Source organism: Motacilla alba, chromosome 2 (assembly GCF_015832195.1).
Source record: "Motacilla alba alba isolate MOTALB_02 chromosome 2, Motacilla_alba_V1.0_pri, whole genome shotgun sequence".
Classification (NCBI taxonomy): Eukaryota; Metazoa; Chordata; class Aves; order Passeriformes; family Motacillidae; genus Motacilla; species Motacilla alba.
In genome coordinates this window covers 109,245,946-109,261,227 of record NC_052017.1, presented here as the reverse complement: position 1 = coordinate 109,261,227, position 15,282 = coordinate 109,245,946, and the positions used below count along the sequence as shown (strand labels likewise).

The window sequence follows — 15,282 nt, the reverse complement described above, 5'->3', positions numbered from 1 at the left end:
CAGATGAGAGTATAAAATCAAACCCAAGAAAAAAGTCAAGAAACAAAGAAAATGTTCAAATACATACAGACTAAATCATATTTTGTGTCACTGAGGTCCCTGTGGCAGGATGAGCAGTCACGCAGTGACAGTTTTCCTTGTTTCCAACTACTAAAATGCAATAAATCTTCTCTCAATGCTTTTCTTTATTTCACCTGTGTCATTAATCAAGTTGCTACTGCAGCATTCTGTGATCATGAATGGAGGTGAGGTACTCTAAGCAGTACATACAGTAAGTGCCAATGGGGAATAATACACTTTCACCTGAAGCATCTCTTTTCAGGGAAAATTGAAGGGCTGTTGTGCTAAATTCTGTTAAATACTATGCAGTCATCAAAGAGGCAAACAGAAAGCATTGAGGAAAGCTCATGGTGTACAAACAGATGCTGCTGTTACACAGATAACAACAGTATTCAAGTCACCTTTGTGGAGGCATCCCTACTTTATGGTCTTTGTGTGGAAGGACACTCACTCAAACTTCTCCAAACACAGGAATGCAGTTTTATTCCATTCCTCTATTCCTTCTGTCATTTCTGAGGCTGATACATCAAAATAAGTAGATGGTACATTTTGTATTGGTTTATCTTATCAAGAAATATCTGATTCTCTGACTTGTAAGAGTCAGTCCAGTACTCAAGAAATGGCTGTTTCTTTCTTGTCCTTTCCCACTATTCTGGACAGAGTTGGGTTTTGAAGAAGAGCTCTTCAGGGTGAGAGGGTACATGTTCTCCTTTGAGAATCAGTATGGCTGGTTTGTGGAGCACAAGTAAATGAATATTCTCAAATAAATGAACCTGTATTCTTGCTTATTTCCATTGTTTCTTTTATGCTGATATTTGGTATATCAGAAACCTATCTGTGCTTGTTTAACATGCATTATACTTTTGTGAAAGCAATAGATGTAGAATCTTAACAATGGAAAAGACCTTCGAATTCAAGGTGAAATGTAACCATAATTCCAAACATTTTTTTGTTTTTTCTTCAGGATGAGGCTGCTCCAGCTGACAAGCAGTGCAAACAGGAGCCAGCCCAGGTCACTTACTCAACATCAGCTGTTTCCAGCACGCAGGAGGTGTTGTACATCAACGGCAATGGGACCTACAGTTACCATAGTTACAGAGGGCTTGGAGGTGGGCTGCTAAACCTCAATGATGCTTCTAGTAGTGGTGAGTTTCCTTACAAATTGTGGCTGTGTGTATATGTGCTGATGTGTATTTCCCCCTGCTGTACAGAAAGCTAGTCCATGGGGTTCAATAGCCACAGGCTATTATCACATAATGAGCAGGAGCACAATCCTGCAAACAGCTACTGCTGAGCAAAATACTTGCTCCCTGCATGCTAGTCTCTTTCCAGCTTCAAGGGACTAATACACAATAGGGCAAGATTGAACCATAAGCCTCTAAAAAAGCTGAGTAAAAAAAAAAAAAAAAAGCCAGGTTAGATCTTCAGTCTGTTTGCATAACTTTATAGGACCTTATCATTACTGTCCTCTCCTACACTGATCACGAAAGGAGACTATTAGTATATTTTTGGCTCAAGTTTTAAAACATTCAACTCCATATTGTGTAACACGAATGAATTGACATAGATTTGTCACATGGTCTCACCAGCTACTTTAATTTGCTGCAGATAAGGATCTGGCATACCAAGTGTTAAATGAGAAGTCAGCATGTTCATTTATACCCTACACTAAAAATAATAAGGTAAATATGTATCACCATGAGGTTGTATGTCCCTCTGAAAAAAACAAGTGGTGTCATTTATTTAAACAACATTCCTTTCTTTTTACATTGTCATGCTTTTTTAAAATAAAAATGTAAGCAAATTTTAGTATTTGTTTGAAATTATTCCTCATATTGATTTTGTACAAATGCAGAGCAATACCCTTCTGACAAAAAGGGTATTGTCTCTCTGTCAGAGAAATGCAATTCCTCTGGAAGCCTGAGTTTTTATCGACTCCCAGGACTGTATTTAAAGAAAAGTCTCAGAGGATGGAGAAATCCCTGGGGTTTTGCCCTGGCTGATCTCTCTCTGGCAGACGAGAGTGCCAGTTCAGGTAGAGTGGCTGACTTACACTAGATGGTAATTGCTCAGCTACAGCCCCTACATTCAGCATGCTGAGCAATTTTCAAAATGCTACCAGGGCTGCAGCCTGCAAGGAGTTATTGGAATGTGGTGTCCTGAGGACCTTCAGTCACATCTTCTTCCTCATCCCCTGGCTGCAAAATTCTCAAAGGTCTGCAGATGATTTGTGCTAAGTTTTCAAAAGTCTCTAAATAGGTAATACTTTAGTTGTCAAAAGTCTGACTCAGTGTGAATGATGATTACAATTGTTTCCATACACGTGAAGAGCACATCTGAGGCACTGAATATGGTCTCTGATCAAATATTTTCATGACAGTAAGACAAGCTATGGAAATCTGGGTTTGTTTGTGAAAATGCACAAGAACTTTAAAATTGTCTTTTACATTATGCCCAGAGAGGATCTGAACCAGTTCCCACTGAAAACAGTTGGCATTTGCTCTTTTACCCATCTAAGAGGAGGATTAAGCTCCCCATGTGTTATTTGTCAGCAAAAACCATCAATATTGTCCTGGTTTATATAATCCTAAACTGTGAGGAATCACAACTGTTTTGTGTACTTGTTTTTCCCTTCAAACTTCTTGTAATAGGATACATTTTCATAACTAGCATTTTGCAGTGACTTGTGGGGTTTAGGCAAAAGTATTCTATGTCACTTCAGCATGCAATTTTAAAAAATGATATACAAAATAAATGCCATCTGTAGCATCACAGGAGAACTTTGTTGGGAACAGATAATGGGCAGCAGCACCCACCATCCAACCACCCGCATTTTTAGACATCAATTCATCTTGCCTTCTGATTAGAAGCCACATCTTCTTAGTGCCTTTAACATAGAGGACTCTAGTGTTTTTTTCACAATTAAAGCTCAAGACAGGTTTGTATGCAGACATATGCTCAAACATGTCTTCTTCCTTGCCTTTCCCTACTTGCACTGGACAATTTTGTCTGTATGTCCTCTCACTTTGAACAACCAGTAAACCATTGCACTTCTCCCATATGGTTGTACAATTGGAAGGTTGTGCAAAGGTGCCCGTCTTTTCCACAGGGATCCTACACAAGTCAAAGTACATAAGCTCCGGGAACCAAAAGTCTTTGTGTGCCAGGACTTGGAAACCAGTTGATGATGCTGACAGTCTAGTTAGGTTGGTGATTTGTGATCCACTTGCCATTTTGGGACGATCATTAGGAAAGTTATGGAAAGACAACTCCATCCATTCCTTAGTCTCATTGACACAAAACCATCCAGGAGCCAACATAATTATCTCTCAGATATTAAAGGCAAATTGCTCTGGCTCTGGTAGCTGGTTTCCCCACAGGAGAAGTGGGAGGACTTGGAGGCCAATTAGATCTGTCAGTCCTCTCTGATGTGTCCATTGGTAGACAAGAGGAGTGGTTGGAGTTGCAGTTGACAGGGGTAACCATTGCCCTCCTGACAGACCTCATAGGACCCTTGGTTGCAGTCATTATGCTGTTTCAAGGACTCTTGTTCCAAACATATGCAAGGCTGTTAAAATGGTTAATGAGCTACTTCTCTGGAGAACAGGATATTTACTTGTGAATTGTTTTCAGGAGGGAAGAACTAATTTAAAAATGCAATTCCTTTTCAATGTAGTAACCTATCAAATGTTCTTGGCACATTTACAGATGTTCTCCTAGTGTAAAAACAAATACGCACCTCAGTCAGAATGTGTGTATAAACAAATAAGGTCTGGGTTTTTTTTGTGTATGCTAAAACAGAAAAAAAAAGAAGTTGCAATAGCTGCAATTTCTATCTAAAACTCACTGCTTGATTACCTATTTCTGGACCTTCCCCCACAGTAATATAATAATTAATGTCCAATTAACTCTCTGTCTAGTAGTCCAGCTGATGTATGTATTTTGTATTCTGTGACTCATTTAATTTGGCTATTTCCTCCATATAAAGTTCACCCCTACTCTGACCTTACAGACTTAGCTATCTGTTCACCCAACTGTTTGGTGGCTCCGGCTCAGGGACCTCTCTCTGCCTGCTGTTGCAGTGCTTCCCTCCTCATGGGGAGGTCAGTCCTTCCACATGGCTAATTACAGAGCCATAATTAGCTCCTCATACAACTGCATGGGGCAAGCCTTCATGAAACTGCTCAATATGAGCAAACAGAATGTAGCAGCTTGTGCAATGACCCTTCCTTTATTATGGGCTGGCAAAAAAAGCACAGAAGGAAAAGGCTTGGTCTCACAGCACCAAGGTGTCCTTTGCCCCTCCTTTTAAACATTTTAGGCCGATTCAACTTGGCTGGAAACATTTGCCAAGCAATCTGTGGGTTGACAGGGTCTCTGTCAGCCTGTACGTGGGCTGGGGAGAAGTCTTTGGTCATGTTGTATTTGATTTGTTTGGATGGTAAAGGAGAGCTACTCTTTGAGAAGGGTGGATTCCCACAGCTCCCCTTTTTTCAGGTTCATGCAGTTCCTGTGAATGGAGAATCTCCAAGGTGCAATAGCTCAGTGAATGTAAGCAAATTTGCCTGCCAGCTCTTAGCCAACCACAAAGGCTTCTGCTGTCCCCCTTCTATCATTCCTGGACTGAGCTGTGAAAAAAAAGTTCAGCTTGAGGGCAGGAGGGTAAGGACAGGAGATAATGTTGGAGCAAAATCTCTTGATACCACCAGGAGCTGCTGAAGTTCCTGCATGTAGCCTGAGCGTCTCCTGCGGCAGTTGGATTGCCTTCTCTCCCCATGTATTTCAGGCCAGTGGGTTGCTGTCTGCTCTCTCCTGATGACGGTCAGCACTCTCTGAAGTCATGTTGGGCTCCTTGCAGTCATGGTCCTTGCAGTTGCTTCATTTCCTGAAGTCCATTTTCTCTAAGAGTTGTGGAATGTGTTTCTGGTGCCATAGCTGGGTTGCTGGAGGTGATTTGGGACTGTTTCTTCTGCATCATTGTCTGGTTTTCTAGCCAGAAATGTCAATCAGTTCCTTTTGTGCGTAAGAAGTGGGTATTTCAGACTCGGAGTTGGGCTGGTCATGGAGAAAATGGCCTCATGTCACAGTAAGACAAAGTGTTATGTCTTCGTTTCTCTCCACAGATCTGCAGCCTACCTCCACTACAGCCACAACTCAGCACTGCATCCCAGGCACCACGAACGTCCAGTCCCCTTCCAGCTCAGGTGAGTTTGGTTGAATCCCATTATGTTCACACCATGGCATATCCTGGCCCTGGCAGGCATCTCTTTCCGCCTCCTCTGCCATGGGCAGGGCTGCAGACCATAATGGCCTCATGGCCCAGCTGGCGGCTGAGGGACTTACCCCACACTGCTCACCTCTCCCTGCTGTTCCATCCAGAGGCTATGCCCTCCCAGCTCTTCCCTGCTTTAGCCAGGCTTCCTGCATGTGCCAGTCAGCCTTCCTGGTCCTTTGCATCCTGGTCCTGCAGATGATGCAGCCCTGCTGAAGACAGTGGGGTAGCTGGGGGAGCCTCCCAGAGCAGGTGCTGCTGACCCCTCCACGGATCAGCACGACCATGCTGATCTGCGGCAGGGAGAGGAGTACTGAGCACTCTTGTCCGCTTGTTCATGAGACAGCATGGAAGGAAGGCACCTCCTTTCCACATCCAAAAATTTGTTCAAGTTGTAACCTTCTGTAAATCTTGGCACTTGTATGATTGATGGCGGTGATAAACTTTGTGATATTCTTGGTGGCAAATTAGGGGGAAAAAAAGCCCAACAAATGAGAATATTCACTATGCAGCTAGTTTTTAAAGTGCTGAGTGGGTTCTTCACAGGTTGGCTTGCCAGGAGGTAGTAGTTAAATGAGGTTTTAGCTGTGGTTCCTCTCTCCAGGTCTTCTTTATCCCTCTACTCTTACACAGTCTTGTGTTCTCAGTGCTACACTGATGACCTCAAAGTGGAGAGAGGGGAAAGAGAACACAGTTTTTCTCTAACACAGAGCCTGGAGCATGAAGAAACAGATCAAGAGTGATAGATATAGAAACCTGGGACAGTGTGTTTAATCCCATTTGAAAACCCAAAAGGTAGGGCTGGGAGAAGTTAAGTGGTTTGACCTGTATTTTGGCAAAGGGGAACTTCTTGCTGGAAAATGCTGGCTGAATTTTCTGTAAAGATCTTTCCCACATTCCTCTTCCTCCTTCTTCATCCTCTTCAAATTGTCAGACATGTGGCACAGGCAAGTAGTACTCTGTTCCCACTGCAGGGATGGAAATGGAATGTACTGGGCAGTTTCCTACCTTCCTACCTCTGTGCTAAGCTGAGGTGACAACTGTTAAGGCAACACAGTATACACCACATAATTAATCTCCTGTGGTGGATAGGGAGGATCTCATATAATCATTTAATCACAGACCTCTGTGTTTCCTGATCACTGAAAATGAATGATGGCTGTAGGCATTTCTGTGTTTTTCATATCACTTTCCTCAGGCAAGACAGCATTTTTCCCTGCTGTCTAAAGTAGCAGAAGATGTGTCTTCCAGAGGGAGAGGTATAGAAGGTAGAAAGGAGCTTAAAAGGTTCAATTCATCAGTCCCTGTTTTCTTGATTTCTCCTGGCACGTGAAACAATACTTTTAGGCACATCTGCTCTATGTTTGAAGACAGGAGGAAAAGAAGCATTGACAGATACATAATATCACAATAAAGCATTCTTATTACAATAAATACATCTGATTCAGAAAGAAAAGGTAGCATACTTTTATAAGTTTTTTTCTATTTTGTTTTATTGCAGTATATAAGAATGTAGTCAAACCTCTCTAAAGCCATTCATGGGGAAAAAATTGAAGAGAATAGGTGCCATAGAAGAGTTACACACAAGAGATTTCGAAGTATGGGCAAATGTATTTTTCTCTAAATAAGTGTCACTGTTTTTTGCATTTTCACTGCTGAAAAAGGTTGCTTAACTATAAATGAACATGTAGATTCTTAAGCACATAAAACTTAAGAATATTTTTTATTCTACATTATTATCTACCATAGTAATAAAACATTTTGAGAGTCACTGACACATTTATTAGTCTTTCAGTAGTTGTTAATTGTAAGATTGGTAACTACCCAGTGATAACATACAATTCTTAAGGGGATTTTGCTGAGACAGTTGATGGTGTCTAAGCAATCAGTATCAACACATCTACATCTGACCCATATTTTGGAATTGTATATAAATCACATTGGTAATGAGTAGTGCATGAGGCAGTAACTAGTTCCATTAAAGTCTTGTAATTTACAGAAAAAGCCATTTGTTCCACAGTGTATTTAGTGGCAGACATTTCTAGCCGCTAATTTGATGAATGTTTGTCTAGCACATGAAGAGTGGGTTTTTAGAGTTTTCATATTCAGCCTGATGTGGTTCCAACAAGAACAATTGCACCTCACAGGGGAAATTAGGCCAATGTAACTGGACAGAGATAGTAAATCAAAAATATTCCCATGTTAAAGTGTCAATCAGGTGGCCTAAAAAAGAGGCAGATGAGCAGTACTTTAGTCTTCTGAAAGAGTATAAAAGAAATGGTTTGTCTCAGCAATTTGTTTAATCCACTGCTTGTGAGAATGTTGTGCTGTTATAGAAACATGGAAGGTGACAATTTCATGTTATGGTAATATGCACTAAGAGAAAAAAAAAAAAAGGGGATATAAATCTCCTGTCTTCATCTCTGTGATATATGCTTAATCTTTGCTTTCTCAGCAGACATTGTGGAACCTGATAATGATGTTTGCAATCAAGATTTTTAATAGTCCTGAAGTACTCCAGAATAGGAAGCCATATGCTAAAATGGGCAGTAACATCTTGGAGGAACCTGACACTGCAAAATTCATTGCAAAAATATTCAGATTTCTATCTTTACAAATATACACTTTCTCATTCCTGTGAGGACTGGCAGTTTAATAAATGATGTTAAATAGACTGAATAGTAAAGATAGTTATTAAAAGACATAGTGGTGAAGCTATTCAGCTTTTTCCAGATTTAGTAACCTGTAGTGATGGCTTCTGGAGATAGATGTACATAAGGTGTCCTTAACCAGCTATTTTAAGCCTTCAAAATAGCTGTGATTTATTTTTCTGATTAAAGAGATTTGGTAGGTATGAATAAGGTTTGGGTTTTCGTGTTTCAGTAGCTGATTCGCATAAAATTACATGGGAAAAATCTACAGTACAAGAATGCACTTAGAGGTTGCACTTATTCCTTAGTTTTTAAATGACCAGTTATGAGTGATGAAGCTACAAAGAAGTTACAATATTTTAGTATTTAGCAGCCAGGCCCACCTTTGAGAATCTCTATTACTGCCAGTGAGTGTCTATATTAAAAGCTGAGACCAATATAACCCATGCTGGGACTAATCTCTGAGTGAGGTGTTCTTCCAGATCTAGAGCTTGGGCTGTCATAGGTAAACTTTAGAGGTGGGATGTAGGGGTCACATAACATAATTAAAAGAGCTAAAATCCTGATCTCCACATGAAGCATTGGCTTTTTTTTTTTCTTCTCTGTTCTCTGGCAGCTTCCCTTCCTAAAAAGGCATGGGTGTTCTCAGTGTCCCAAAAATCATAGCTATGAAACTTTTCTCTGTGTGTATATTCCTTTTTTTTTCCTCAGAGGGGTTTTCTTTGAGGATGAAAGAGGACAGCACTGTGAGTTGTCAAGTACAAGGCAGGAGTTTGGGAGCGAAGTAAAATCTCATTTTCCTAGTAAAGAAAATTAAAAAAAAAAAAAAGCCCCCCAAGTAGTTTGAAGGAGCTGGGTACATTAAAATTTGAGATATATTATTTTCTTTGTACATAAGAACTCTGACACAACAGAAATCTCCCAGAGCAAGAGGATTTTTGGGCTGTGGTTGCTCCTTGTGTATGCAGACTGCCATCTGGCTTTTTCCAGTACCTTCAGGATGCAAAGAAACATATTATGAAGAATTAAAAAACTTTCTTCATGAAAATTATTCCATACATCTAGGAATACAGAGCCAGCCAGATCTTTAGACTATGTAAATAACTGTAGACCCTATAGACTTGTGAGGATTTGTACTGATTTGTGCATGATGGATATCTGGTGTTCTCCTAGTTTTTCTTTCAGAGCAGTGCATCATCAGTTTGTATAAGGAAAACCTGAGAGGCATGACCAAGCACATTTCCATGTGTATTTTACTTATGAGTGACATAACCTGATATCCTATTCTGTCACTTAAAATCTGGATTACCAATGAGAAAAGCCCTTCAGTTACATTTCATAAAATGAAATTATCTGCTGCAGAAGCTCTGTTCTGCCAGATATTGTATGTGTGTGTGTGTGTGTGTGTGTGTGTGTGTGTGTGAGTGTGTGTGTGTGTGTGTGTGAGTTTTTGGCAGCGACATGAATGAAAGTCAAGGAAAGAACATAAAAGTTAAAGTAGGTTCATATGGGACACAATGCCCTCAATATGTCAGTGGCAGCTTTTTCACTGCTGCCTCAATAAATGTAGAAGTCTTTAATGGCTGCTTACAACCATTCAGCCCAACTGGCATTATGATTGGTATACCTATTCTTCCCTGTGCTGGGTTAAGATTTTATTTTAAAATATCCTCTGAGCTTCTTCACCGTCATCATTTTCCTGCAGTGTGCAGTCACAGCAAACAATTTCACAGAGCTAATTATGCTTAATTTATCCTTTGTACACTGGAAGGCATTTAAATGTCAATTCATTTATACCAGTGTAAAACCAGATAGTACAAGTTGTAAGGCTAAGTACTGCCCGTGCTAGTTGTGTAGTTGGAAATCAGATCTAATAGGACCCTTTCTGTTTGCGTATTTTCTTTTCATAGCCCCAGCTTTTATTCACTCAAAGGGAGATTTTCATTAACTTCAGTTTTTGCAGGGACATGGCAATCTCCACATTTTTTGTGGTCTCACCCATACCTCTGCACAGATGTATAAGAAAGAAAATTAAATAAGGTTTATGACAAGATCTTCAGCTTCTGAAATCAGACATCTCTTGCCATTAGTGCTTATGATTGCAACTCTGTGGTTTCGAATCTTAAACATTTTTTTGATTATTTAGGAGAACCTCCAGTATGAATTAGTGTGTTCTGTGTTCTACAGTTGAATATGCTGAATCTTAAAATTATTCCTGTCTTTGCTGGAAAATCTTGGCATTGACATATATTGTACTGATCAAATTGAAGACCGACATTTTTTCTTGTAGGAAAGCAAGATGCATTGCTTTGGATATCTTGATTCCAATTTCCAGGAGAATATTAAGATTATGGTCAGGCTAGTCTGATCTTCTGCCTTCTGGAAGTGTAGATTTGCTACACTGCCAAAATGAAACAGCAGTATTTCCCAGATTTGCACAAAGTATATTGTTTAATAGGTATAGTTGCCATCTATATCCTTCTATGTATGCTCAAAAAAGTCCTCAGTCCAATTCTACCTGTCCAAATTTACACTCCAGGAAGAAAAAAAATTTATTAAGTGGAAATTACAAACACTTCATTAAAGCACCACGTGTCTTAGCTGGTTAATAACTGATCAAACAGCCAGGGAAATTCCACACAAAGGCGAAGTTCATGATGGCAGATGTTTTGCCAATCACAGCAACCTGCAGACTGCCCTCAGGAATGCTGTCTTCCATATGAAGTACTCATGGTCTTGAGAATATTTTTTGAAGAAGAGTGCTAAGCATATTGCTGTGAGCTGCCAATACAACAGCATGGTGATTGCTGCAGAATCTCTTGTCAAGAGAATCAGAATCTCTGGCCTTACAAGATCCTTGCAATGTGTTGCCAGCTGTAAGCAGCCCTCACAGATGATAGTGTGCTCCTCACTGCGGCAGCCAGATTGTCACCAGCCTAATCTCATTCATGAGCAGCTATTTATGTAAGTGATCAGACAGCGTCAGGCAAGTCATGTGGATGACCATTTATCTACGTCCGCAAGGGATTCAATCTGGCCACATGCTGATTGAAGCATAAAATGTGAAAATAGCTGTCTAGAGAACATAAGTTGGATTTTCTGTGATAAAAATTGCAAGTGTGTGTATTGCCATGGAGTCCACCATGGCAGCTGGAGCTGAGGGGAGGCACAGGAGATGAACCTTCTGCCTGATCACCATCATCAGATCCCAGCGCAGGGTTTGGGGTGCAAGTGGCTCACACTGCTGGAATATGCCCCTGGAGGGTAATTTTCTGCTGGCAGTGGACTTGCCCCTCATGTTCTGTAAGTGGGGTCTGTGATACATAAATATAAATTGCTGTGGTTCCTGTCAAGGTGACTGGTAACAGAACAGTTATTGCTTATTTCTGCTACTTGCACTCAGCTGAGAGCAGGTCCTACTACTCTGCATTTGTATCTACAAACCTGTGAAACGTCTCGGGCAGCCGATCTGAAGCTTCTTTTCTTTCCCTTTGCTGTCTGCAGGTCCAACAGATCTCAGTATGAAGAGGCAGTTAGCAAGCAGCTCTGGATCCTCCAGTAGTTCCAGCTCCAGACCCCAGCTGAGTCCGACTGAAATAAACGCAGTGAGGCAGCTTGTGGCAGGGTACCGAGAATCAGCCGCGTTTTTATTGCGCTCTGCAGATGAACTGGAAAACCTTATTTTGCAGCAGAACTGAGTCATGTGACCTTCACACCGGCCTGGTCTTATCTCAGAATTTCCACTAATGACATTTTGATTTCCCAGAGCACACACTTCAGTTACTGCACAGTCTTTTAGGAGAGTTAATTACCATAATGCCACTCTGTTCTTGATCCATAAAGTGATGTGTTAAGGTGCTTCAAGTGAACTTCGACCTCTGGTGTTTCCGAGGTACTTTACTGTGTCCAGGCTATTGCTTTTGTTTTAGTGTGTCAGCATAAATATCGAAAAAGTGGCTAGAAATTAACTCATTCTAACAAGTGGAGGAAACAGAAGATGCTGTGATGGTTTTTTTAAAACAAGTGGTTCAAGATCCAAGTGCAATATTAGTGGAATGTGATACTGACTCATTGGACTTAAAGCTGCAGTATATGGCAAAACATTGCCAAATGTCCTGTTGCTACAGGGCACAATTGCAATTAAAAGGATCTTGTATTTTAAAAAAATGTAATTTTTATAAAAAACAAAACAAAAGATTTTTGTTTTCATTCAAGATTTTTCATTTTTACTTTGGTAAACTTTTTCACTGGTCCTGAAAATGTTTTGAGGAGCTATTTTAAGTCCCCCCTTCCTCTCTTGAATCCCTGGCTGTGCCCTTCTCCCCAACTTCATATTCTTTCTACAACGAGTAACTCTTGATGCTGGATAATTTCCTCCCCTGTGTACTGTAAATTGTCATCTATGGAATACCTTCCAAAGGAAGTATGCATTTCCTGCATTCATGCCATTCTCAACTCCATTCTGTAATATATTGCAGCTTTATTAGCAATTAATAAAGAGTTGAGCATTTTTTAAAAAAGACATATCGTTGAGAAAAAAAAAAAGATGATTTGATTTCTTACGATGAGCTCATCTGACTCCATGATCACTGCTGCTGTCTTATACAAGTCCCTCTAGTTGTGATTGGATGTAGATGATGAATGTTAAGAGGTTGCAAGTGACAATCTGAAAATTTGCACTCTTGTGTGTATTTATTTTTTTTCCTTAATTTAAACAAAATTCTTACCAAGGAAGGTCATTGACACTTCTGGTATAATTTGTACAATTCCCAGGCCTAGCTAAAACCTGTACAAAACTGTAAGTGGATGCAGCTGCAACTATAATAAAACTCTTCTCTCCCCTTCCCCACTCTTCCTAACCCCTCTATTTCTTATTTTATAATATTGATTACACATTAATGGTGTTTTCTTTGTGCACTATGGCAGGCTTCTTTTTAAGTATATAGAAAAAGGTACTTTAGTTTATGCTTATTGTACTATCTGTTCTGTTGTTTAGCTTTCATTGAATAACAAGTTTCTTGTGCATTCCTAAATTTGCCTTATTTCATGTACAAAATTTTATGTAATTCCGTTTTTGACAATGAGTTTAAGGCATCAGTGATATTTTATATCTACTTGTTACATATAGTTTTCCAAGTAATGACTGTGATTGTGACCAAGTAATGTGCACTTTTTCTTGTAACTGTGGACATTGCTATGCTTTTTTTTTCTCTAGTGTTTCTAGAATTACTGTTGCTTACAGTTATGTAAAAGAAAAAGAACTTTTGTGATACTGTTGGTGAATATTAATGTGAAAAAGCCTATGAAATATGAGTATTTTGGAGGTACATAGATACACAAACATCTCTAAGTTGTGGACGCATGTTCACATATTTAAATGAGAATTCAAAACCTGAGGGCTGGAATCATTTCCTCTGTTTTGTTTGGGTAAATAAACAGATTTCTGTGTTTAAATACATGATTGTGAAACATTATAACATTTAAATGGAATAGCATTTAAACCTATAACTGTAATGGTCTTTAAACAGGGAAAACAGCCTTCCAGTCCAATTCATGCAGCTCATTGTTTCTCAATATTACTTAGTAAATCCAGTAGGATTGAGTAACTAGCATATATAATTTAAAGTTAGCTGGAGGGAACACCCTTTTGCCACTCTACATTTGTTGTTAAAAAGCTGTTGGATGTGTTTTTTAGAGGCCCCTGTTCTTGGATATGAGAATATTGTTGCAAATCCTTACCAGTTGTTGCCCATCACTTGGGAGGTGCATTTGTTTCTAACATCATCTCCCTGTGCCGCTGAAAGCCTACAGTTCATCTCTGCCCTAGATGTGGGGTTGCCTCAGCTTTTGTCTCACCAAGAATTCAAAAGCCCATTCAGACCCAAGCCTTTTTCCTCTCTTCCACTTTCAAATATCTACACTCTCTCCTGTTTCCTGCATGCCAGGAGGGGATGAAGCAGGTACCTCTTGCCAGGTCACTGTGTTGTCCCCACTCAAATAAAGCTCTGGCATACATCTTCCACAGATAAGAGGGGCAAATATGCCTAGGTTTCCAAGTTACCTTGGTCCTGTTGTGCAGGGCAGTGTGTCTCAGACACTGCCAGCTAAACAGCAACCAGAAGTTTGTCCAAGAGGCTGTTCATGCCAGCCAGGAGTTCTTCTCAGCTGAGCAGCCTCACCACTTTTCAAGCTCTTTTGCTAAATCCAGGTAAGGACAAGAAGCTAGAGGACAAGGAGGTAAGAAATTTAATTCAGTTTTCTGTCCTCTGACTGCTCTTTCTTTTTCCTCAATTACTCCTTTTCTTGAGGGAGAAATAGGAAAGTTTGGGGTCACCATACAACCTTCAAGGCCCATGACTAGTTTCCCCTTTTTCCAGCTCCATTCCCAGCCTAATTTGATAGTTCACTGTGTCTTCTACACACATCCTCTTCTTCTGGGTGCCTCCTCTGGAATATTTATGGTGTCCTTCAATCATAGGAGCAATTGATGTCCTCTAAAGTCTTATACAGATGCTTAACAGTAACTGTGTCCTCAAGTGGTTTTTCTATACCAAATTCCATCAGACAGATGGGAGTTTTTATTCTAGAGCTGTTTCTACCCCTAAGTACTGGGTTTATTAATTTCTTCTTTGGAACAATCACAGATTCAATTATAGTTTTAACTTCCTCTTCTAAGAGGGTACTAAAATCCAGACACATCCTGTGAAGGAGAGACCATAAACCTCTGTCCATCTTTGTGTGTGCAAATCTAGATCCAAGCTTTGCAACTAAATTTCTCCTCTTGAATCCAGGTCTCAGGGCACCTACTTTGTGTCTGCTTTGAACCTTCTAAGGCAGTAAAAGCACAAGGGAGAACATTTTGCTCAGACACCCAGCAACAACCTCAGGGTTATTTCTTTCTCTCATCCGTGTCTTCTGTAGCAAAAAGAAGCCTCAGCCTAAATATTGCTGTCAGGATAAGGCTAGTTTCTTCCAACATGGGTGTGTCCACTGAATATGACTGCTTATGACTGCTTAAAATGCATTGCCCTTATATCCAAAAAGCATTGCCCAAAAAGCATTGCCCTTATATCCAACATCTTTATTAAACTAGTGCTTCAAGTTTGGTGGTTGTCTCAGCACAGAATTTCATCAGTGCAGACTGGCAGGTGCTGGTCCTTCTTGAGAAAGCCTCCCATCTTCCCAACTATCCTGGAGTTTCTTTGTGAGTGGTCCTGTCAGACCTTTAGTATCCAAGGGATTGTTGGGCAGGGAGGGATGGTGGGAAAATGTTATAATGTCCATAATCTTCCCTACAGA

At 40.2% G+C, this 15,282-nt stretch overlaps 1 protein-coding gene across 5 annotated transcripts in view; it reads left to right on the top strand.

Annotated features, from left to right (window-relative positions):
* NOL4 (nucleolar protein 4) overlaps positions 1-13,439 on the top strand; it is a 186,348-nt gene extending 172,909 nt beyond the window's left edge. For all 5 annotated transcript variants that reach the window (XM_038125541.1, XM_038125548.1, XM_038125532.1 and 2 more), the window contains 3 exons: positions 1,025-1,205; positions 5,184-5,264; positions 11,488-13,439. In XM_038125541.1, the coding sequence (XP_037981469.1) occupies positions 1,025-1,205; positions 5,184-5,264; positions 11,488-11,681 (456 nt within the window). In that variant the 3' untranslated portion in view covers positions 11,682-13,439. The remainder of the gene's footprint in view (positions 1-1,024; positions 1,206-5,183; positions 5,265-11,487) is intronic.
* Positions 13,440-15,282: the final 1,843 nt, after the last annotated feature.